General features: G+C 38.2%; 1 protein-coding gene across 3 annotated transcripts; it reads left to right on the top strand.

The window, feature by feature from the left end:
- Window positions 1–435: 435 nt before the first annotated feature.
- On the top strand, window positions 436–23,906 carry slc4a10b (solute carrier family 4 member 10b). Of its 3 annotated transcripts, XR_011917958.1 has the most exons (27): window positions 436–589; window positions 1,668–1,709; window positions 6,345–6,426; window positions 8,491–8,646; window positions 8,772–8,910; window positions 9,378–9,538; window positions 9,671–9,856; window positions 10,911–10,999; window positions 14,223–14,380; window positions 14,539–14,626; window positions 16,059–16,205; window positions 16,292–16,395; window positions 17,136–17,310; window positions 17,542–17,675; window positions 17,897–18,142; window positions 18,271–18,376; window positions 18,763–18,924; window positions 19,135–19,248; window positions 19,343–19,504; window positions 19,585–19,836; window positions 19,940–20,008; window positions 21,678–21,851; window positions 22,320–22,439; window positions 22,532–22,596; window positions 22,706–22,805; window positions 23,011–23,046; window positions 23,138–23,906. XR_011917958.1 is itself a non-coding variant. In XM_072397107.1 (26 exons), exons 1-25 carry the CDS (start codon window positions 542–544, stop codon window positions 22,779–22,781), a joined length of 3,234 nt encoding a protein of 1,077 aa, XP_072253208.1. In that variant the 5' UTR covers window positions 436–541; the 3' UTR covers window positions 22,782–22,805; window positions 23,011–23,906. The 3 variants fall into 3 exon arrangements, 2 of the variants coding, with proteins under 2 accessions (XP_072253208.1, XP_072253207.1); XM_072397107.1 differs by having other exon boundaries at window positions 436–568; window positions 23,011–23,906; XM_072397106.1 differs by having other exon boundaries at window positions 23,011–23,906.
- Window positions 23,907–24,898: the final 992 nt, after the last annotated feature.

Raw genomic sequence — 24,898 nt, 5'->3', positions numbered from 1 at the left:
TTTTAAAAAAAGAGTTTCATGGATGTTCTGTCATTGAAAGTCTCTGCAGTTGTTTGCATTCATTCAGTGTATCGTTGGAGTGATTTGGAGTCTTTCTGTAGTTTTGTGTTTCTTTTAGCTTTTTTTCAAGTAGTTTTGGGGTGTTTTAAGGTGCTCTGCCTGTAGGATACAGGCGAACACCTGTGATCATTATCAGGTTTATGCTTACACTAGAGTACAATAGTACACTTTACAGAACAACACGGAAGATGACGAAAATCATTTTGTTTTGGTAATTGGTTTTGATGCCAGTCTTTTCACCTCTCAGCCTCAAACAATAAAGGAGCAACATTTGAAGAGTGACGCGTCCACGTCAGCTGGCAGAGATGCGCATGTTCTTCACGAGCATCAGAGGAGCGCTAATCATCAGCGAGCCTCTGACCGACCGATCTCATAAACATGTGATCGCTGTGTGGTCGCTCAGCCACCCACACCTGACGGGATTATACACAGCCGAGGTCTCTGCTCCTTCTTTTTGATCCGGTGAACTGCTGAGAGGAGGATGGATACCGCCGATCAGGGAGCTCAGGTAGAGCCGCTGCTGCCATCGGTAAAGAGCACTGATCTCATGGGACGAACATTTACTCAATGCACATTCATATTTCTGAACGAACGTCAAGCTTGACGTGTGTTGTATACTACGTGGAGAAAGTGGAAATTGGAGCTTGTAAGAGACGCTGCTGAATATACAACAAATCTTTAGGAGGCTGACGCAAAGTGGTTAATTCAACAGCTCAGGTGGTGTTGCTACCTGTGGAGCTCTGAGTGGTTCACTTTCTTGAGCTTTCTCACTTATGATGACCGTTTCTCATATTGACAGGGATTACATGATTTCAGTTTGGGTTATTTTCCATTCAATACATCGTTTTATTCAGCCAAAATGACACTTGAAAGCAAACTATTTACCCTAAGAATTAAGACAAGGAGACACTCACGTGTTCTTCTCTCATAGTTTAGTTGCCTTTTCAGAGCCCTTCTTACGGTTTGATATGCATATAGGCTAATAGAAGAGGTTAAGTGATGTTCGGTTTGCTGTGCTACATGTTTTTCTACATAACCAACATCTGTTACAAATGTTTTATTTTTATTACAGTGAACTGAGACAGAAGTGACCTTGTACATTATACAAATGTATTGAGGCATTTGTAATGTTTATGCATGACTAATCTATTCAACCCTCTCTTAATCAAAATCATTTACAACCTTTCTTTGAATATATCCATTTTGGATGAAAAACAGAGAAATCCTCACAGGGGATGTTCGCAAAGAGATGAGAGCCGGTGCTTATTGGTCTTTTCTGAGCATAATGGAAGAGATTTGTGGTCATTATCCATTGGCTGTTCATATCAAAACAGATTTTTTCCATTTAGTGGGAGACTGAGATTTTTTCTTTTTTTTTTTTTCTCTGAAGCTACTTTTAAAGCTTTGACTTTGAAATGTCAGGTCATAACCTGGTTTGGAAAAAACATTCTAATCTTTCATCTGATTGTTAGAAAGAAAGAAATAATGAAAGAAAGAAAGAAAGGAAAAAAGAGCATAAATAGGCTTTCTGAGGAGGTCTATTCCAGAAATATGGAACTCTGAACTATTCATGATTACCACTCCCTTAAAATCTATTTTTCTTTCAGGCCAACTCTTCATTTGCGTCATCAGTTGGGCAAAGAAGTTTGGTGAGTTACTCCTTGGTTTTTACGTGCAATCTGTTTGAAGCTACATGCAAAAGGATGCATTTTATAGCATTGATATTACAGACTTTGATAAAATTCTATACATCCCAACAAAGTGTTCAACGGTGGCTCTGCAGAACACTTTTTTTTGGCTGGACTAAATTGATTTGATGCAGCCCATGTTTATCTGTAGTTTTACTTCTTCCTAATCATTCAAGGGAGAGAAAAGGCACTTCATAAACCAAGCTTAATTTTTGGTAAAATGCTGATGCTGGGCAGCAGCGGCATAATCTATAATCTCATGAACAGAGAGTGGTGGCACTGCTGACGGATGCTCAACCACAAATTCCAGTTGTTTGATACAACAGACGGACATCAGCCTTTATCAGACACGGTGTGATGCAGGGCAGCAGGAGTTTGCTCAGGGCTTGGCTTTTAGACAGTGTCCCACTCTGTCTGAACTAATTATAGAGCAGAAGACGCAGAGGGAGAGCTCATGTGTTCTGAAAACTTAGACGTTCCTTGGTCCTTCAGCAATCAGGTAGGACAATGGTTAATTTGCAGTCTTTTGGCATGCCTGAATTATGTGTGTGAGCTACTTTGCTGACACAAAGAGCACCTTTGATGCGAGACTTATTTATATGGCTGCAACAGGAGGATAAATTATGTCAAGTAACAAGGTAGAATTCTGTAGCTCTTTCTGAGTATCCGCTTCCTGATAAAAGTAGTACATTTGTGAACATTTAGCAGCGTGGGGATGGGTGCAGATTTTAAAAGGCCAAATGATGACTCAATGCTCAGTAAAAAGAGTAATTTTGTTTGTAGGTTAGTACTTATGTGTCTTCTTACGGGAGGCTCAAAGCAGAAACATTTAAGGATTACAGTACATCTTATGCTACACGAAAGCCTGTGGTGCCAATGATGGTTTCAAAATGACCACCACCATCTGTAAGGATCAGATCCAAGTATGTGCCACATCCCGTGATGCCACTTCACGTGTGTGGCTTTGCCATGATTTTGCCAGGCAGAAGCTGTTCATTATTACAATTAAAGCAGCACTCATTGGACAATCATTTTCTCTGTATTCAGGCTCTAGTTTACAAAACCTTTTCACAACCCAGTCCGAAAATGGTGTGCGAGTCTGTTTGTGTTGACATTCAAGCATGTCTTTTTCCCGTAAGCCCTTTAAATTCAGAAACACAGCTGTGTGTGTGTGTTAATATGGTTTGATTGAGATCCTTGACTGATTATGGTGGGTTCGGCTCTTGGAAATATGCACCCCACTTGATGACAGTTCATGCTGAATGTACTGGTCATCAGTACTGCTTTATAAACTGGTGAACATTTAGTAAGGGCTAGTATGACTGGTGTTTGAATATCAAAAACTATCAATTTAATCTGTGCAGGGATGTTGATTCATCGCCAGTATACAGATTATGGACATCAGCCTTGTGCTCTGGCCAGACCATGTGGCACTGCAGCTGTGAACAGCAGTTCACTTCATTATCATAATGCTTTGTTCATCATCTGGTGGTCAAGATGGCTCAGGCAAGAGCGGGAATCCAGCTCAATTTCAGGATAAAAATACCTACTGTAACAAGTGCTTTGACTCTTCTCTAGGTAGATTTAGCTATGAATATCTCCAGATGCAAATGTGTGCTTTTTTAACACCAGCTTTTGCTACATGGGATTGTAGTAAATGACAGCGCCAAATTATTTTACAAATCCGTGTCACACCAATCAACCCTTCACAGCTGGGAAAATTAATCCTATTGTATTATTGACTGTATTTATTGAGATATGTCACACATTGATCAGACAGACAATAGTGCTATTAATCTTTTTCCTCAATATGTCAAGTGTTCCTGCATTTTTATTTAATCAGTTAAGTGCTTTAAGTATAAAGTGCAATCACCAGTCTGTTTTTAGCTGCAGTGTCATATCTCGATCTATCATTAATGATTACCGTAGTTTGTGAGGAAAAAACCTCCTGCAAAACTGCATATTGTTGTGTTACCACATTAGCTTTGGTGCTGATTAAACAAGCAAGATGTTGAGGTGCTTGTAGCTTTTTGTTACTTTTGAAAATGTACAGCAAGTTGTCGCCTTTATTCACTTTAAACAACGCTGCATGTCTTGACTGGATGACAGACACAAAGCAGGGGAAATTAATTTTCTCTCTACATTTACAGTTTGCCGTACTAATGCACATTTTAAACATTCACAAATCTCAGTGTTATACCTCTGTACAAATATGTGTATTCTCTGTGCAAAAGAGTATGTTGCACATCTAGACTGAAGATTTGTGGCCTGCTAACTCCACCTACTCTGCCCCATGTACTGCACTGGTTATGCCACCTTTGTGCTGTCTTTTTCCCTCATTAGTCTGACTGTGTGAGGCAGCACAGTTTAGCTGCGAGTGTTCACGCTGTGTTGTGATACTACAATGGTGTTCCTGTTCAGAATCCATCTTTTTCCATCTAAAAGCCTCCACACCACAATAAATCTTTTATCTGAAATACATACTTAGATACAAACAAAGGTTAGGCTTTTATGAATAAAAGAGCTTAAAGCAGATATTCAGTTTTCATCTTTTCACACGCTGCTAAATAGAAAATAGCGGTCACTGTCTAAAGCAACTCACCACCTCCTCACTCTCATTTCCTTTCACAAGTGTTACATAAGCAGATGAGCAGGCCAGTGGTCATTGCAGAAGCTACAGATTTTCTCTCAGATCTGGATCTAATTAGTTAGATCCATATTCTGTGGCTGTAGGGTGTCCAGAACATAACTAATTGCTCAAACAAGCTTGATGAAATCTTCATTCAATAATCTGTCTCATATTCTGACAGTCTTCCAATGTGTATCCAGTGCTGAACCACAGTCCCGCAATGAAAAAAATGATTTGATATTGATTATTTGATGTCACAGCAGATCCTTAAAGGTAATTTAGCTTAGTATGCAATGTATTTGTTTGGGTGTAGAAGTGTGCATCTGATTGACAATCATACAAACATGATTACAATACATGATTGCTGTATGGTTACAGTGTCGGTGGTAGAAGATAGTCAGTTAATGGATAAAATGTCAGACAGTAACCCTTATATTAAAGTTCCTATTATGAGCATTAGATAAGAGATGATGAAGCCCTAATAAATCCTTGAAACTTACTAATTAATGTGAGAAAACTACTAATTGAATGTTGACGACAGCATTCTAAACATGTGATTTATCAGTTTATAATGCATTGATTAGCCTTTCTAACTGTTCTAAGTGTTTAAACACCACTTAAATAGGGGAATAGAAACCATATAAATTTCTCTGTCCCGTGATGTAGAGCATTACAAACATGCTTAGATATGGTAAATGCAAAAAGGAGTAAAGGTCTGTCAATGATATAACAGGAAGGTTAATTTAAGCCAATTAACGGTGTTTAAAGGTGTGAAAGTGTTTTATCAAAGGCTAATAAAGCCTTTACTGAGCCCTTAGCAACAGCCAACTCTGATTTTTTTTGCCTGTCCTGTTTGGAGGGAGCAGTACATGTGGTCAGGGTTACATAGAAGAGCAATATGTAGCCATGAGGTACAAAGTAACAGACTGAAAAGAACCAAATAAAATATATTTTTCAAAAAATTCCCATCAGTTTTCTAAATGGAGCCCACATGTTTGCACAAAGAGAAGGTTTTATTTGCATGACCTCAAAGGATGAATTATAAAAGAGTGTTTTGGTCCGTCACTGCTATAACATTGTACGTACAACATGTCAAACTTGACAATATGTGCTGCTCATTCCAGACAGGGAAGTTAAGAGCTAATATGTGCGTGATTGAAAAAAAAAAAAGTTATATAAGAAGTTCTTGTTTTAGATAGATTCAAAAAGTGCATAGTCACTAGTAAATGCTATGTATCTACTATGTATCTGTTAATATCAATAAGTCAATAAAAAGCTTGGGACTCACCAGAAGATCATTTTGGAGTATTTTGGTTAAAGACTGATATTAACTATTATTAGAAACATTTTTAAGACATTTTTAAGCTTTGTGTGAACTAATGAAACTTTCACTATAGGTTATTCACAAACTCTCACAATCTAACAATAAAAAGGAGCTGTTACAAACATTTACAATTTTATTAACAATAATGTTAATAAGCATCTGGTAAAGATTTATAAAAGCCATGAATACTGACTGTAATATTATATATATATATATATATAAAAACACAATTTGAAGCATTAAACAAGCAACCAGTAAAGAAATCTTTTTGACCTAACTTATTTGGACTGAGGTCAGACCTCTTCCACAGCATAAAACTTTAATTGTAGGTGGGTGATATATTGCCCCCTGGATGACAAGCTTTCTGTTTGGACTCTCCGTAAACTCCTTCCTTCTCATGATAAAGATGTGCAATTAGTTTCCAAGGCAACTGCGCTATGCAGTGGGGGATAATGTGTTTGTTCGTAATGCCCTCAACTGTGAAGGAACACCAAGTCAACAAACATTTTATTCAATGCTTCATGAGACTATAGGATGCTGCCAGAGTTTCATGTTCCAGTAATGTTGACGTGATGCTGTGACTGGACTCCTGATGTGGGGTCCAACTTTAACATTTATGTGTGTGCTTTTGTGCATCTGACAGAGGAACGATGATGAGGCGGTGGTTGACAGGGGAGGAACACGGTCCCAACAGAGAGCCAACTTTGAGCAGGAAGATTTTGAAGGTACCAAAAGCATCAAGCAGCAAATGGATGCTGCCGCTGCTCCTGAGTCCGCCCACTCTGCTTTCCTCTCTACAGATTTTTTTTTACTGGTAAAAGATAAGAGCAGAGTAGGAGGCAGAAACTGTGGGGGAGCTGAGTTTGCATCAGTAATGATCACTCAGAAAAACACGGACGATCAAAACAAAGATACAAACAGTGTGCAACTTAAGGTAACTAAAGGCCAGGAGCTATACCCATCGACATATGCTGATATAGAAGGCAATGAACAGCTTTATAACTTAAACTTTTGTCTAAGTTTTTGGCAGTAGTTTGGATGTAAAGGTGTATTTTATTTAGGCATTGAAGTGTTAGTGTCTGAGTGGGAGCCCATCAAGGCTGCCCTGTGCTTTTTGTTTAGTGTGGGCCTGTGTTTCGCTTTCAAACTCCTTAGCGCAAACACATGCTCACCCTCATTGCCCTTTCACATAGTGTTTAATACCTGCACAATCTCCCACATGTTGTAGTCATATATAGTACCAAAAGGGCAGAACATCAGTGAACAACTTGGCAACCCAAATTCACACAAGCCCAGGCCAGGAGTGTAATCACAATGATTTACAGATAGGAATTGTAACCCCAAGAAAACCCTTCATGAATAGATTATTGCTATAATATATATATTATATTTAATATATAATGAATATATATATATATGTGATATATTTCACATATAATATTGTTATAATGTAAAAATATAAGCTGCTTCATATAGAGCTTACAGCTACTGGATTTTTATGTACGACCCTATCTTCAAAAAAGCTGGGATGTTATGTAAAATGTAAAATGTAAACAGAAACAGAATGCCAAGATTTGCAAATCTCATAAATCAGTGTCTCTATTGTGTGACAAATATGAGCTAATTTTGAATTTGTAATTGGTACTAATGAGAAACAGCCAGAGGGATATGTTGCCAGTAATCAGGTTAATTGGAAAAAGGTCAGGAACATGACTGTGTAAAAAGGGAGAATCTTAGAGAGGCAGAGTCTCACAGAAGTTAAGATGGTAGAGATTCAGTAATTGCTAAAAAAAAAAGAAGCTTGTTCAGAAATTTGAACTGGATGGCTGCAATCTTTGGGCCATGATCCATAAAGGATGTAGTCTTCTCTGAGCTAAAGGTAATGCTAAACCACATACTACATCTATAACAACAGTATGGCTTCAAAGCAGAAGAATCCTTGTGCTGGACTGAGCTGCCTGCAGTCCAGATCTTTCACCAACTAAAAACATTTGGCACATCATGAAACAAAAAATGAAAAAGAAGACTGTTGAGCAGCTAGAATTCAATATCAGACAAGAGTGGAAAAACATTCCTCTCCCAAAGCTCCAGCAACTGGTCTCCTCAATTCATAAACGTTACAGACTGTGGTTAAAAGACGAGGGGATGGTAGATGGCTGTGTTCAAACTTTTTTGAGACCTGCTGCTGCCATCAAACTCAAGACAAGATATTGTTAATGAAATGGCGTGTCTCACTAAAAAAGTGTCTCACTTTTAATGGGATTCATTTGGTCTGTTCATCATTGGTTTATAGGATAAGCATTTTAGACAATGTCTCAACTGTTTTTGAATTAGGGTTGCATACACATCTAAAACAGAAATAAATATACAAAGAACCGTTCCAAAGTTTCCTACCTAATATAAATACAATTCCCCTGCAGCCTATGATGACCCAGGCCAAAATTGCAATTCAGAATGGGACATTTAAAAGATAGCTTTGCATTCAATTGTGGCATGGCATATGACTAATGTGCAGCAGCAGTAGGCTTCATATTATTACATATGGTGTTATCTATTTGGGTGACACTAAAATCACCCTTTATGTAACAGCAACACATGGGAAACTCAGTAGAATAAAATACAGAAGAAGTACTCAAGCATAATGAGTGAAAGCCCAACTTCTAAACATCATGTACATGCACAGACAGACAGACAGACAGACAGACAGGCAGACAGACACGTACATACACAGAAAACAAGTGTGTTGTTGTTGTTGATCTTCCTTTAAGCTCTGTGGGATTTGTCAACAGGCCACAGGACGCTCTACATTGGGGTCCATGTCCCACTGGGTAGTACCAGGCACCGCAGCCATCGCAGGCATCGTCACCATGGAAACAAACATTGGAGAAGGAGGAGCAGGGAGCTGAACCTTCCCTTGGAGGAGGGCAGAGAGTCTCCACTTTATGGTACTAGTCACAACATGAATGTGCATGTGCTAAAACATTGAAAGAAAAGTGTTTTGTCCTAACTTATGATGGCTGGTACAACCAGTTTTGCTCTTACAATTCAGTGCAAATCCTTGTGTTCCCAGACACTCCATCCCAGAGAGTGCAGTTCCTGCTGGGGGCAGAGGATGATGATGAGGAGCACATTCCTCACGATCTCTTCACGGAGATGGATGAGATCTGTCTAAAGGACGGAGAGGACTCTGAGTGGAGGGAAAGTGCCAGGTACTGTAGATTCTCATACGACTACATTGCATCTACACACTGTCATGTTTTCATTACGGGCAGCTCGAATTAGATGGAGTGGTCATGGCTCTGATCCCACTTACATTGATGAAAAATGTACACACTTGTCTAATGTCTGTTTCCATTACATTAAGTAACTGTAATTCATTGTTTTAAATGTTTTAACGTTTCAAATGACCTTGCAAAGTAACTGTATGGTGACGTGTTAACAGGGTAAATAAAACATATAGACACTCTTATAGCAGACATATTGTATTTACAGTAATAACCTGAAGAAAGGCAATAAGGAAGGAGAGTAAATGCGTGACGCTGAGAGAGAAAAAGAGATATAAGAACTATATGTGAGGGCCTCAGAACAAATGTGTTGTAATTGCAACCAGAACAGATGGTAATCCTGTTTGCCGTCTGCTGGTCTCTCATGATGTAAATTCAAACTCCTCTTACAGGTGGCTGAAGTTTGAGGAGGATGTGGAGGACGGAGGAGAGCGATGGAGTAAACCCTACGTGGCCACACTGTCTCTTCACAGTCTTTTTGAACTGCGCAGCTGCATTATCAACGGCACCGTGCTGCTCGATATGAGGGCTAATAGCATTGAGAATATTGCAGGTGACTGCAGCAATGAGAGTCAGCGAGAAAAGGCTTTCATTTGATTATTTTTGCACTGGACCAAAATCTAAGAACCTCTAAAACACAAATGCTAACAGATTGTGTGTGTTTTTTTTTTGTTTTTAACCCCAGACATGGTGTTAGACCACCAAGAGTTGTACTCACCACTGGGAGATGAGCTCAGACAAAAAGTGCGCAAAACCCTGTTAAAGCAGCACCATCACCAGAACCAGAAGAAGCTGGCTAATCGCTTGCCCATTGTGCGCTCCATCGCTGACATGGGCCGACGGTCATCTGAGCAGCACCTGGACAAGAATGGTGAGAGAGCCTGAGCTGTGCTCTCTGCAAATTAAGTATTGGATTGGACTGTTTGAGGAACATATGTTGATCATATGTTGAGATATATGCAAACTCAAAAGTTATCTTAGATCCTTTTGTTTGGAGAGGGAAACCCTGTCTGAACAGATGCTGGAATGAATCTGAACAATAGTTTCAAAGCATGTATTGTGTATATGCACCTTATGTACAGATGGTCTTCACTTGTGTATTTTCCTTCATCCCCTCCAACCTAAGTCTAGCAGCCACTGACACAGCCCCAAGTTCTAGTTAACACAGTAGGACATCCTATATAAAAAAAGAAAACCGTATTAAAAAACGTGTTAGCAGTATTAGGAACATTTGGTCAGAATCTGAGTTCAATCTATTCCAGGAAAAACTTGAAAGCAGTCCCCCCCACTACCTCTTTCTTTGCCAGTTCTAATTCTGTAACTGTCATTTTTGCCAGAATGACAGAACCAGTCACAGAACAGAACCCAACAAAATGTTTGTTTCACTGACTCACCTGGAAACTTAGTGGAACATCATGAGCAAAATCATTTCTCTGGTGTTGCATTTTCATGCTAATTTCAAGCAACATTCTTTGGTAAGCTGCACATCATACTTTGTGCTATTTTTTAATCACACAGATCAATGAATATAGAAATCAGGCCAGACCATTCAGGTGTCGTGGCACTGATGATACCTTTGTATGCAGTTTTAAACAGTATCTTCAAGCTGATACTGAAACATTTCAGATACTTAATGATACAGGTTATTCACTATTCTATTCACTATTCTAATATATTTCTTGAATCCTATTTTTATTCAAATGATTTTCTTTTATAATTTCTTATTATCTTTATTATCATAAGTTTCCTCACCCAAAAGGTAAACCACAAATATCAATCCATGTTTTCAGTATTTTTAAGCATTGTTTGTTAATCCCAATCTTTCATCATCTAGTTAGAAATCCCTAAAGGAAATAATTTCCCCGACACTTGACGCTGGAAAGTGTTTGGAACTGATTCATGATTCTCTGTTGTGGATTGTCCAGGTCAGATGACAGCCTCCTCGTCCCACTTAGCCGCTCCAGATGGTAAAACAGAAGTCAGCAGAGAAAACAGTACTGTGGATTTCAGCAAGGTATGGTTCTCTTTTGTCGTTCAGCCAAAAATATCCTTTTATCTGATTTTACCTTTCTTGCATGCATTAAACAGATTAGTTACTGTTCAGTTGTATTACAACCGTACTCGAGTGCAATGAAAGCCCCGCAACTGGAATTGTTACTTTAGTGAAGTGATTCTTTTACATTTGTATGTTGTTCACTTACATCATTATTTCTGATGCACTAAAGCAAAAGCAGGAGTTTTGTTTCAAACTGCAACAAAAGATTAGAATCATTATGGATCAATCTACTGATGTATTTTTTCTCTATTGATTGATAGTTTGATTAGTAAAAATTCACAACCTTTAAATGGGTTGACTGGCCGATCGGTAAACTGTTAATTTCAGATCTAACTATGTTGCCTGTTGCGGAGTATATTTTTACCACAAAAATACACTCGTGTACGTTCAATATATGTTTAATGTTTACTAAAATCTTGTTTGTGGAATAACTGAAGCTGTCAAGTAAATGTAGTAAAATAAAAAGTATTTCCCTCTGAGATGCAGTCCAAAAAGTAAAAGATGACGCTAAAAAGAATACAAATTTACAGTCATATGTGTCTATCTCTGCTGCCATTCACAAAAATTGCAGTTGTAAACAACAAACATCGTTTGGGTGTTGTAAATGAATAAATCATCACTGGGTGTTGGCGTAAATTATTTCACTTAAAGGAATTTCACTTTTTTTGTTCAATTTACATCCATTTTCGGTGCTCTTTTTTTCTAAATTCACATCACTTTTGTCACCTCCATTTTCATAATTTGATTAGTCTATTCCATATCTCCAGCATTTAATGCCAATCTAGCATCTGATGATTTCTTTTAGAGATCCATTAAAACAGGTGTACATAACTTAATGTTCGAAAAACACTCTATTTTCTATTTTCCCCCTATTTACTGCAAATGAATGCAGCATCTGTTGTCACATTCTGTCTACAACATTTTCATCCCTGGTAAAAATTCAAGACTTTTCAGACGAAACATTCAAGACAATTTCAACGTGTTCACACAGCTTTTTCTTTTCTTTCTTTTTTAGCGCCAACAAAATGTCATGTATCTAAAAGAAACTGAGAAAACAGGGCAGCAGCTGTGTGACAAAATCTGTTGTTGGAGCACGACATTAGATAAAATCCTACTTAATAGCAGTGTGTGACACATGTGAGAACAGAGTCTGTACACAGCAAAGCTGTTTGTGCCAAACTAAAATTCAACCTACATTACCGGTTTCTCTGCTACATCTTTTACAGAGTAGAGTAATCTATTACATCCTTGACCCTAGATTCAGCTGGCCTCACTAACTGTAATCTATAAAAGTTAAAACTTCTTATCCGTCCTTTTGTTTTAGTAAGCCACTTTACGTTGGTTTTTATGTTTTTCTGTCTAATGTGGGATTGTATTTATGGTTGCTGTGTCGTCTGTGTCTGGTGCTGATATAAGTGTCATGTCTGGCGGGGGGGGGGGGGTTCTGTGCTGGCACAACTCATGACACATTCACTGTTGACGAAAGTGCTTCAATGCTATGAGAGAAAGGTGCTCTAACTTCACGTTTATCAGTTAAAAACAGACTTGTTGAGTTCACAATAAATGAAAAAAAAGATTAACGTCACTTATGAATGTACTCATTTTAGCACACCAATGTATGACACTGTGCAACTGCTACCTGCAGTGTGCTGATAATGAACACAGAACAGGTGTGGTAAGCCGCAAGCTGGAGACAGGAGAACAGACACTTGGGACCTCTTTGAGGGTAAAAAGGGAGCAAGATAAGCAGAAAAATCAGAACCAAAGTCAAAGTCTAAACTTACCAACAAAAAAAATGACCTGAACCAATGACCATGTGCCAAGTTGACCACAACGTGTTCTGCAAATGTGTTACCTGCTGATGTTGATATGTAAATGAAGAGAAGCATGAACTTTAAACATGCTTTTCTCAGGCAGTTTGTGAGAAACTCTGCTTGGTATGCATTTAGGTTTTATAACTTTGCAAACACACTAGAAAAGAAAAAAAAAAGAGATCAGCCAAAGACAGTACAATACAGCATGTCCCCTTTGAATGATTATTTACTGATATCACCACTTTATACAAGTGCCATGTGAATGCATGAATTCAACCCCCATGTTTATGTAACAATGGTCCATATGAGAATAAGTATGTCACATCTGACAAATATGAGCAGACTGTTATGTAAGTGTATGTTCGGATAAATGGACAAGAGGTCGTTTTTAACCGAAAGGCCACCTACTGAAGGATTAGGATTATAACCATGTTAAGTATTAAAAAAGTCAGTCAACACAGGCAACAAACACATGTAGGAAAGACAAAAGACAAATCCTTTTTGAAACCTTTTTGCATAATGTACGTGAGTTTAACCTTTTGTGCCGATCAGTGTTTGAAGTGCATGTGCTGGTCCCTGCTCCCTGACATGATTATTTAATGTGCTCTCAGGGTATATTTACAGAGGTTGAAATGAAATTAAACAAATTAATCAGAAACATTTAAGTCACACAGTACTTCTCTGAATGTTACTTCTCTGAACAATTTCTACATTCGGGCCAGCTGCAGATTATTATTCACTTAAGCAGAATTTCATTTATTCATTCATTTAACTCATTATCCAAGTCTTGACCTCTCAATCAGTCATAGCATTTCTTTTTGATAGATTCAGCTGCTCTTTAGCCAACTCCATGAAAGAACACTCCAGCAAACACTTATCATCTCTATATGATTATCACAGAGAAATCAACACCTTTAATATTCCAAAATTCCCTCCACAATGCAGTTCAGTTGAAAGCAGACGAAGGGAGAATATTTGTTTTAGGTTCAGGGGCTTTTATGTACAATTAGGCATCCTAATTTGGGAATAACAGACCCTTACATATTGTTACACTATCTATGTTTTGATAGTCTCTTGTAATATTTCATTCACACATCTGTGAAACACTTGACTTTTAGGACACACAAAGCCCGCACAGCTGGCCTGTATTTGGATGAGAAGCCAGTTTAAACTCTAACATTAGGGGATTATTCTGAGGATAAACAGTACGAATAATAACCTTTTCATATGCATGCGCGCCGCATAAGTGATTTTTTTATTCTCTACTATTAAAATTATCCTTATAGTCAAAGCTGCTTAGATGTTAAGCTATCTTGACAGGGTGACAGGACCTTTTATGTGATGCTGCACACTGTGTCCTCTTTCAGATAGACCTTCATTTCATGAAGAAGATCCCAGCAGGGGCAGAGGCGTGTAATGTGTTAGTGGGAGAGCTGGAATTTCTGAACAAGCCGGTGGTGGCGTTTGTCCGCCTCTCCCCCGCGATCCTGCTCAATGGGCTGGCTGAAGTCCCAATTGCCACAAGGTTACTGCAGGCTGATTAAACTACACCTGTTCAGCTTCTCTTTTAACCTAGTCCATCCCTGTCTGTGATGTACATGTGAATAAGTAGCTACTGTACACCAACAACAATTCACATTTACTTTGACGAAGAACTAAAAAATGACGTGTTTTTGCCGTCAGGTTTCTGTTTATTCTTTTAGGGCCCTTTGGAAGGGGGGCTCAGTACCATGAAATTGGAAGGTCCATTGCAACACTTATGACAGATGAGGTAAGGAGTCACCGAAGAATGCCTGTATTGCAATCCGGTTGGGTTTTTGATGTTTTGAAAAAGTGATTGTTATGTTCTAAATGTCAGTAAAATGTCAAATTCAGATTTTACGCACTTTGAATAAATTCACAGCCCAGCAGAACTCAGCAAATTCCTGAAGTGGTGGAACATTTCAAAGTGTGAAACAGCTCAGAGCTTTCATAACTTCTGGCAATTACTCAGCCCTCATGGACTTCTTTTTGTCCAGACTTTATGTTGTCATGACAAGAAAAGTCATCCGATTAAATTCAATTCATTATCCAAATCAGTCAAATTCATAATAGTTTTATTCCTGTAATACCAATTGACAAGAAACTGACAAACTATCAACAGATTGCATTCAATTTTCACTTTTGATTCAATCACCCCTCTTTATTAAGAACAGGGTGGTGATAACAGTTGAAAAACTATCTTTCAACCGCAAGAGACTTCAAAAGGAAGGATCAGCCCTAAGTAAAAGTCACAATGTAAATCTTTAGACTAATCTTAAAGGTGTCTGCCTTCTGAATCCAAATTAACAGCTGATTCCAAAAGAGAGGGACCTGACCATTGAAGGCTCCGCCTCCCATTCTACCTTTGGAAACTGGGAACCACAAATGTTGTCTGACAAAGAATAGCTCTGTTAGGAAATTACATAAACATGAGATCTTTAAGATCTAATTAAGCTTGGTTATTAAGAGCTTTAAATGTGAGAGAATTTCACAAATACGATGAATGAAATGCTAAAAAAAGATCATCATCAACAGGATTCAAATCTTGCCTTTGAAAGTGATGGTTAACCGTGAAAGTGTCTCACTCAGACCATTTTTACCCGAATCAAACCAAGCTGTTATATTGCCAACACCAAACCAAACTGTGACAGAAAACTGAAATTACACTGATAAAGAATTAAAAGAAATAAACTAAATCTATTGGAAAGAATTCCAGCCCAGCTGTCTCCCAGCTGATAATAAGATCTTTTCATCCATTGCAACCTGCTAATCACGTGGACTTTGCTGCTCCCTACATTTCCTCATGTGACTTTCTAAAGCTCTCTGCCAGAACCTTTTAAATTCTTCCATAATTTCCTGAGGATTAGTGGGAGTAGGCCTCTCTAACCCTAACAGGCAATCACAAAAGATAACTTTAGCCCTGTCCAACGACCCGGGTAGTGTCCATCTTGCTTCCTGTGCACTGCAGGGCTTACGTTAGCTTTTTATCTTGTCCAAATCTACTGTTGATTGGCTAGTCCCTAGTCACAGGCTACATTTTCTGAAACCTGAAAACAATAACAACAGGAAGAGATAAAGTCTACTTATTTAAAATGAAATACACTGACAGGTAATTGTGAAATGTTTGCTCATTTACGAAAGAAATTGCCATAGATTCCAGCTTGTTTTTTTTTTTTTTTCAGGTTTTTCATGATGTTGCCTACAAAGCTAAAGACCGGAATGATCTGATTGCTGGTATCGATGAATTCCTCGACCAAGTGACGGTCCTTCCCCCAGGAGAATGGGACCCATCAATTAGAATAGAGCCACCAAAAAATGTACCATCTCAGGTTAGCAGGAACTTCGTTGGTCTCCCTCTCTTTCAGTTTTCCTTTGTCATTTCAACCTGAAAAAGAAACTTTTCTTTTTTATACAGGAGAAAAGGAAGAAAAGCAACATTTTACCAAATGGATTGGTGGAGGGTGAGGAGGAAGAAGAACATGGTGGCCATGGTGGTCCAGAACTGCAGCGTACTGGAAGGTGAAAAAGTCACACAGGAAAGGATGAAATCTTGAAAAATTTTTGGTGGAGTGAATTCTGATCTTCCATTTAAGTCCTCACATTAAGTCTAGATACAGACTTGAGGAAGTTACATAACAACAGAGTATGCCACTTGTTCAACTTCATGCAAGTTATTTGCTGAGAATTTATTAATAAACATTTGGGCCGCTGCTCAGCCTCTAGAAGTTCACACTGTAATAAATTAGTAAGTTTTTTTTTTTGTACTGTAAGAGGAAGCAGTTTGAGGGAACTTGCTGTGCAGCCAAAGAAGGGATTTGTCAAATATTTCTGCAGTTTTATTCAGTGCTTATATGTTGATAGCTCAGAGTGCTCCTGTAGATTTGAACTAAATATGCCCCTCTCAGTAAAGTGGCAATACAGTTATACCATATTGTCTACATAGATAAGTCAGGCCCATATAGTATACTAAAGAATTTTCTAACTTTGGCTATCATTATATGTTTGTTAAAAATTACACCAATTGAACCAGTCTTTCTACGAAATAATCACTCTGACGCTGTTCAGTTATTTCTGGGGAAACTTGAGCTGTAGTTGCAGTCATGATGCCGTTTCCATAGAAACATCCTCTTCTCCCGATCTCTATTTGCTGCTAGGCTTTTTCATCATAGGCCTAGGTTTTTTATTTACATTACTGTTTAAAAAGAAAAAAGAAAAGAAAAGAAATGATAATAGAATTGACATGTTTATTTTTATCTCAGGTGGTTCGGTGGTCTCTTTCTAGACATCAAGCGCAAGGTCCCCCACTACCTATCTGACTACACTGAAGCTGTAAATTTACAGTGTGTCGCCTCCTTCTTATTCCTCTACTGTGCCTGCATGTCCCCTGTCATCACCTTTGGAGGGCTGCTAGGCGAAGCAACAGAAGGACGAATAGTAAGCACTTTGAAAACCCTGTGTACAAATTGGGCTCTAAAAATAAACTTGCCTTGCCTTGTCTTGCCTAAGCTTTTTCCTTTAAGTATTTCCAGTTTTCTACTCACATTACATATGCAATGTGTTAACCTTTTGCTGCGTTAAACCAGACAACAATGATAGTTTAATATTACAAGATATCTTAATTGTTTTTATCCATGAATAATCTCATTGTCCTTTCCAACGCCCCAGAGTGCAATTGAGTCACTGTTTGGAGCTTCGCTGACTGGAATAGCCTATTCCTTGTTTGCTGGGCAGCCACTCACCATTCTGGGAAGTACAGGCCCTGTACTGGTGTTTGAAAAGATACTGTTCAAATTTTGCAAGTAGGTTTTTCTAAAATGATACTGCATGACTGATTATATTAAATGACTATGTCAGTTTACTTTACACATCACATTTACAATCACATTGTTTGATGTTTATCAGCTTTCCATGTAATGCATTCTGTCGGCATCTTATTTCCCTGTGATAATGACTTCCTCCAATCCATCAAAGTTCAAACAGTAAACAGTCATACCTCTTCTCTCTGTTAATTTCCACATAGGGAGTATGGCTTGTCCTATCTCTCACTGAGAACCTGCATAGGTCTTTGGACAGCTTTCCTCTGTATTCTGCTGGTGGCCACAGATGCAAGTTCCCTTGTTTGTTACATCACACGTTTCACAGAGGAAGCTTTTGCATCACTAATCTGCATCATATTCATTTATGAAGCCTTGGAGAAACTTTTCCACCTGGGAGTGCACTATCCCTTTAACAAGAACAACAACCTGGACAAACTCACCACATACTCGTATGTGAACATATTCTTGATGCGCTGAAGTAACAAAAGAGTGATTTTAAGTAGATTTCTTGTAGCTACAGGAAATACCTCACTGTTGAGGATTGTTTAGTTACCTAGATGTTTATATGCTGTTACAGATGTTCCTGTGTCGAGCCTTCGGATCCCACAAATGGCACCCTGAAGTACTGGGAGATCAACAACATCACCGCCACAGAAATCTATTGGGAAGCATTGGAGGTGAAGGTACGAATCTGTAACAATAAACAAAACCGATAAAAACTAAAACTAAAAAGATATATTGGTCATGTTATGAAATTATACAAATATAACTGACAAAAAAATCAAAAACATCTGAGCCACTTATAAGACTTAAACAAAAAAGTAGGCTGTCTGTCTTAAAGTGGCATGCTTTTCCAAATGGAGGAAGCAGAGCAGATGAGATTAAGGGCATTTATGCTGGATTATATTGGATTATATTGGATCAAACAGCACTCCAAATCATTATGAAAACACATTTTGGTGCTGAGTCACAAAGTTTTTATGTAGACATGAAAGCTCATGAACCCAGTCTGTTATTTGTACTACTTATATGATAAGTCTGAGTAATTCTCCCCCGCTCTTTGTTGCAGGACTGTATTGAAAAACGAGGAGAGTTTGTGGGCAGCGCCTGTGGCCCTCATGGACCCTACGTCCCTGATGTTCTCTTCTGGTGTGTCGTTCTCTTCTTCTCCACTGTCTTTATGTCTGCATTCCTGAAGGAGTTCAAGTTCAGCAATTACTTTCCCACAAAGGTACTATGCCTTCTCCACTGTCATTATCCTACCTTTATAATTCAACAGCGATGTCAATGGCACATTGGTAGTATAGTGCAGCATTACACTCTAGTGGTTAAACATAATTACTGCACGATTAAAAGAAGTTCACTGTTTGTTTAAATGGCTGAAATTGATTGATTACAGGAATGGATCAAAGTCCCTTTCAACAGCCTTTTTCTCTTTCAGGTACGATCTTCTATCAGTGACTTTGCTGTTTTCTTCACTATTCTTACCATGGTCTTGATTGACTATGCCTTAGGGATCCCCTCTCCAAAACTGAAGGTTCCCAGTGTGTTTAAGGTGGGCCAAAACACAAATTGTAATTCTATTTTAGGACAAAATGTTAATGATATGTAGAAAAAAATGACAATTGAAAGCATTAATGCCTTATTAGCCAACCAGAGATGATCGAGGTTGGTTCATCAACCCGCTGGGGCCCAACCCCTGGTGGACAGCAGTCATAACTGTGTTACCAGCTCTACTTTGTACCATCCTCATCTTCATGGACCAGCAGATCACTGCTGTAATCATCAACAGAAAGGAACACAAACTCAAGGTATTTAGCCTCAAAATAACGACAGTAATGATTATTAAAAAAAATTACTCAACATTTGCATCACTGTCTGTCACCTCCAGAAAGGCTGTGGATACCACCTTGACTTGTTCATGGTTGGGGTGATGCTGGGCGTGTGCTCTTTGATGGGCTTACCGTGGTTTGTTGCAGCCACTGTCCTCTCAATCACCCACGTCAACAGTCTGAAACTGGAGTCGGAGTGCTCAGCTCCTGGAGAACAGCCCAAGTTTCTTGGAATCAGAGAGCAACGCATTACGGGCCTCATGATATTCACACTCATGGGCTCTTCTGTTTTCATGACATCAGTTCTTAAGGTGAACCATTGTTTCTTTTTTTTAAGCTTTGGGTTCTGGCACAGTTTTGATCCCAAGATTATGAAGTTTCCCTTTGTGACTTTCTTTTTTTGCTGTTCTTTAGTTCATTCCCATGCCTGTTTTGTATGGAGTATTCCTTTACATGGGAGCATCTTCTCTCAGAGGCATTCAGGTAAAATGAATTGAGTTTGACATTACTTGATACGTCTTTTTAACTGAAGTTATTTGTCCCTTCAAAATGAAACACATGATTTGACATACAACAAAAAAAAAGAAAAAAAATCACATTCTTGTGTGAGTCTAAATCCTCTCACCAGGCATGACAGCTGCAGTCGTGCTTCTGTATTTTCATTTCAACACACATTTTAGCACCTGTGGGTAAGTTTATTGTCATACTTGAAATCATATACATCTAATAGGTTGGACAGGGAGTAGATCAGTGTGGTGTTATTTTTATTGTCTACAGGACAATTTGGGTTAGCTGTTAGCGGAGGCATTGCCTCCACATTGTGCGGCTGCCCAAGTGAAGAAGTTAATTAGCCCCTAGTGTGTTCCAAGCATTTACAGAGTCTGTTGTTCAACTGCCCAGCATTACACAGTTATCCCTTTATTCCTTTCAGATAATCCACGTTATTGTTACATATCCAAAGACTATCTTCATCAGCTAATCAGCACTCTAGTCTGTTTGCAGATTCATGCTGCAAGGGAGCGCCACGCTATAGATTTACACTGATTAGCATTATGATCACCCTCATAGTATTAAGGAAGCCCCCCTAAAGCTATGAAAAAGCTGTGACCAGTAAGGGCATGGACAAAGAACTTCTTAGGGTGACCTGGAGTGTCTGGTACTGACTTAGCATTAGAGCCTTTGAGCCCAGTAGGTTGTAGGGTGGGGTCTTTGTGTATTGGGTTTGCTGCCCACAGAAGCTGTCAGATCATGTGAGAGACCGCTGATCTGAGAGAGAACTGTTGCCTTTTGGGTAGGTGGCAACTGGTCTGGAAAATGTTTTGGTACAGGGCAGGTTTCAAAGTGATATTCACATGAATACAGACATGTAGGTTTACCCAGCAGAACATTACATTGCAACAAATTGAACAGGACTTGTCTTTGTCAGTAGTTTCAGTGATGTGACTGATTAGTGTATACTGCCCTTTAGTGGTAGCTAAATGCTACACCATGTAGCATTTTAGAAGCCCCAACACAGAGAGCTGGCAGAAGTATCCCTATACCATTAATTGTTTTACCTCATGTAAAAACAGAGCCCTACCTGTGCCACTAAACTTTGTACAATTTCTCTGAAGGTGAGTGTCAAGTTGGACCAAGCTCATACAACATAACGCAAAGCAAAAGGGAAAACAGATTTTTAAAATGGTTAATAGCTGCCTGCTGCTGTTGGGTTGATATCCTAAATTTACTACATTATTAGCACAGTAATGGTAAAAATGTGCCCTTATATGTCATGGAGTTAAAAACTCAACCATGCAAAGATAAAAAAAAAAATGGCTTAAAGTTATACAAGATGGACTTAGATTAATTTAAATAAAATATCCTGTGGTCTGACCACTCAAAATATGAAATACTTTTTTGAAAATGGATGAATGAAAGATTAGCTCCTACAACTATAACCTCGAGAGGAACCATTCAGCTTGTTCACAGCATATTTAAAAAAAAAACAACAACAACAAAAAACAGCATCCATGAAGGTATGGAGGAGCATTAATGCGCATGAAATGGACAGCTTGCACCTCTGTAAAGGAACTATTGGTTTTAAATGATATATAAGGTTTTGGATCAACATATAATGCCATAGTTTCCATGGTTTATCTTTTGTACACTGCAGTTCTTCGATCGTATCACATTATTTGGTATGCCAGCTAAGCATCAGCCAGACTTCATCTATTTACGACATGTACCACTGAGGAAGGTGCACCTCTTCACCATAATCCAGCTCAGCTGTTTGATTCTGCTGTGGGTTATCAAGACCTCAAAAGCTGCCATTGTGTTTCCTATGATGGTGAGTAACTAACCCAGCTATAACATTTGCCAGTCCCACTGACATGTTAAGGACAAACTGTAAGCTGCCTGAGGAAAACAAATGAGAAAAGAGTGTTAAAAGATGAATGCACAAACTGTCTAAACAAAAAGCGCAGGTTTTCTGTTTCTCTGTGTTTCCCTTTTTTTCCTTCTAAATGTTACCTTGGAAAATAACAGTGTTTCAAGCTTTTAGTGCTTGTTACACACAATTAGGCTTCTCCGACTATCATGCTAAGAATTCTTCCAAATGAAGCATGAGTCCCCTTTTGTATGGTCAAATATATATGAAGCCTTCTTGCTAGAATTCTATCATTGTTTGCTTCCTGTAACTCTAAAGCCATCCACAGTACATTCTTGGTATGGCACCGTCCTTTACAGTTAGCATTTAACCGATTAGCACACAATCCTTTTGTGGATTCAGTTGTTTGTTTCCCTGTCTCCTCTGCAGGTGTTGGCTCTGGTGTTTATCAGGAAGTTACTGGACTGTATCTTCACAAAGAGAGAGCTGAGCTGGTTGGACGATCTCATGCCAGAGAGCAAGAAGAAGAAGCTTGAGGATGCTGAAGAGGTATTGTTGTTTTCATAGACAACAACTACTGTCTGCATGTAAATTTGAAATAATTTAAATGATATTCTTATGTTTACTCATTCATCATTCAGGAGGAGGAGCAGAGTGTACTAGCAGAAGATGAAGAAGTTGTGCAAGTGCCATTAGGGGAGTATAAGTAAGTTGTTTAAGAATTGTGAAAGTCTGCAGGTAACATTTGCATCTTTGTGTAAATGGAAATAGTTAACTTACTTAACTTACTTTTTCTCCGATTTCCGTTTCTGCAGAGGAATACCCATCATCAACATCACAGATGAGATGTCAAAAGGTTCCTTTGGAAATACATGGAATGCCAACAGTTAGGAGAAAGAATCTTATAATTATTCGGTAAGACAATTTAGCATCAATACAGAAAAGTCTTTTACTGCATACTGTTAGCTTGTGTAAATTAAATTTTCAAAGTTGCACAAGTTAATTTGATGATGTTATGTAATGCTCACAAACTGTTGTACTTTTGATGCTTAAGGTACTGTATATTTAGCTGATAATACCTTACTTTTCTACTTTCACCACTGCTGCTGTCCTGCTTTAGACTCATGAAGATATCTGGCTGCATCCCATGCAAATGGTATGAAGAAATCTGTTATCTCCTCAGTATTTACAGTGTATGCAGGACTCGGTGTCTCTTAATTAAACATTTCTTGTTTTTTGATTTTCAGTTGTGAAAGTTAATCATCCCGCTCCTTTATTTCACCGTTATATGAGAATGCGAGATAGAAATGAAACACAGTGGGGGCAGTGTTGTATTTTTCTCTGTTCCCTCTGTGGTGGTATACAGATCTGTGTTATGTACTGCAGATTATCAATCCTTCAACTTTAGCCATGTGAATCTGTGTGTAAGTGAATAGATGTGTGTGATCCATCAGAAACATTCTGTTTAGGAACCAATGAAACCTTCAGATTTCCATTCTGTTCTAATTTCTAATGGAACTTTTCTGCATCTTGAAAGTTACTGATTTACTGAATGTACTCTGCTCAAGCAAACATTTCTCATTCGAACCTCTTGTATGTGACAACAGTATAGACTGTATATTTTGAGGAACCAAATGCAATAACTCTTTCTGCCAAAATGATTGCACCCTATTTATATAGGAAAAGATTGAGTTATATATATTTTTGTGGCATCTATTTTGTATTTATTTTGCTGCAGAATGTTCAAAGAATTACAGTATTTTGCTTTCAAGTGTAAGTGTAATGCTTATATTGCAATTATAAATTCAATGCGAGATGATCCTAATGTATTTGTATGAACTTAAACTGAGTCGTTAATCATAAAGTATTAACAATAAAAGGGATTTAATCCTGACAAACATTCCAGCACTGTTACATTTATGAATATTAAAAACACAAGACGGGTTGTTTTTTGAAAAATAAAAAGAAGAAACAGTTTTATTATCTAAGTGTTGTCAGTGTGCTAACCTTAATAAATTTGAGCATAAATGAACGTCATTGCTTGTCTTTTATTACATTAACATGCACACATTTTGGTCAAAATATTTGTTCCTGTGAAATGTCAAGTGAGTATAAAATGTACTGTTCTTCAAAAGGTATAAACCGAGATATGAAACATTCTTATTAAGACTTACGCAAGATAAGCGTGGAATTTCAGAGAGGAAAAAATAGAAGCAGCACCACGTAAAAGTGTGGGCATCTGAGCTATCATTCGGTAAAATCAGGTGATGTTAATTTGACTCCCTAATCCTTTCCCCCAAAACAAGCAGCTGCGGGCTCCTTAAAGCAGCTGCACAGCACTATAAAACAATTAAATAATTGATTCCAATACCACAGGGACTAGCTATAGGAAACTATTTATATTTAGTTTTTAGGTTACCTGCAGGATAGCCCAAGAATGAATGGATGAAAATCTGTCTTCGCTGAGAGCCCTCATTTTAAAAACAGGTGTAAGCACTAGTAGTACTGTAAAAGATAGAAATAAAGAAAAGGTAATCTTCCATGAAATACCTGCTTACAAAATCAAGCAGACAATTTTTTTTTAACCATTTAGCACTAGTTTTAGAATATCTTGCCGAGACTACATTTGAATATAAACCAACCAGCTTACATAGGCACATTTACAGAAATGATTTGATTGCATATTTTCCTCTGTAAAAAAATTAACAGCAACACCCTGATGTAATTCATGCATTAAATCATCATGACTTGTGCAATTGTTACCTGTTTATTTTCAGGTTTTTTTTTTCTTCTGTTTTCATCAGGTGTATTATTTTGTCTCAAATTACATATCAAATCAACAACTAAACGATTTGGCAGCTGCACTAATGACTGAGTTTGAGATGACAAGACAGGAACACCCAGTGGAAGTTCTGCTAAGCACAAGTACAAATTCATTACCCTCTTAGGTTTGGCTTCTAAACAGACAGAAGTGGACAGGTTCTCTCTTGTAATCAACAGATGGTTTG

This window comes from Leuresthes tenuis, unplaced genomic scaffold (genome assembly GCF_036924035.1).
Source record: "Leuresthes tenuis unplaced genomic scaffold, fLeuTen1.0.hap1 SCAF_12, whole genome shotgun sequence".
In the NCBI taxonomy this organism is placed as follows: Eukaryota; Metazoa; Chordata; class Actinopteri; order Atheriniformes; family Atherinopsidae; genus Leuresthes; species Leuresthes tenuis.
The sequence above is the reverse complement of the archived record's forward strand: the minus strand, read 5'-3'. Positions and strand labels throughout refer to the sequence as shown.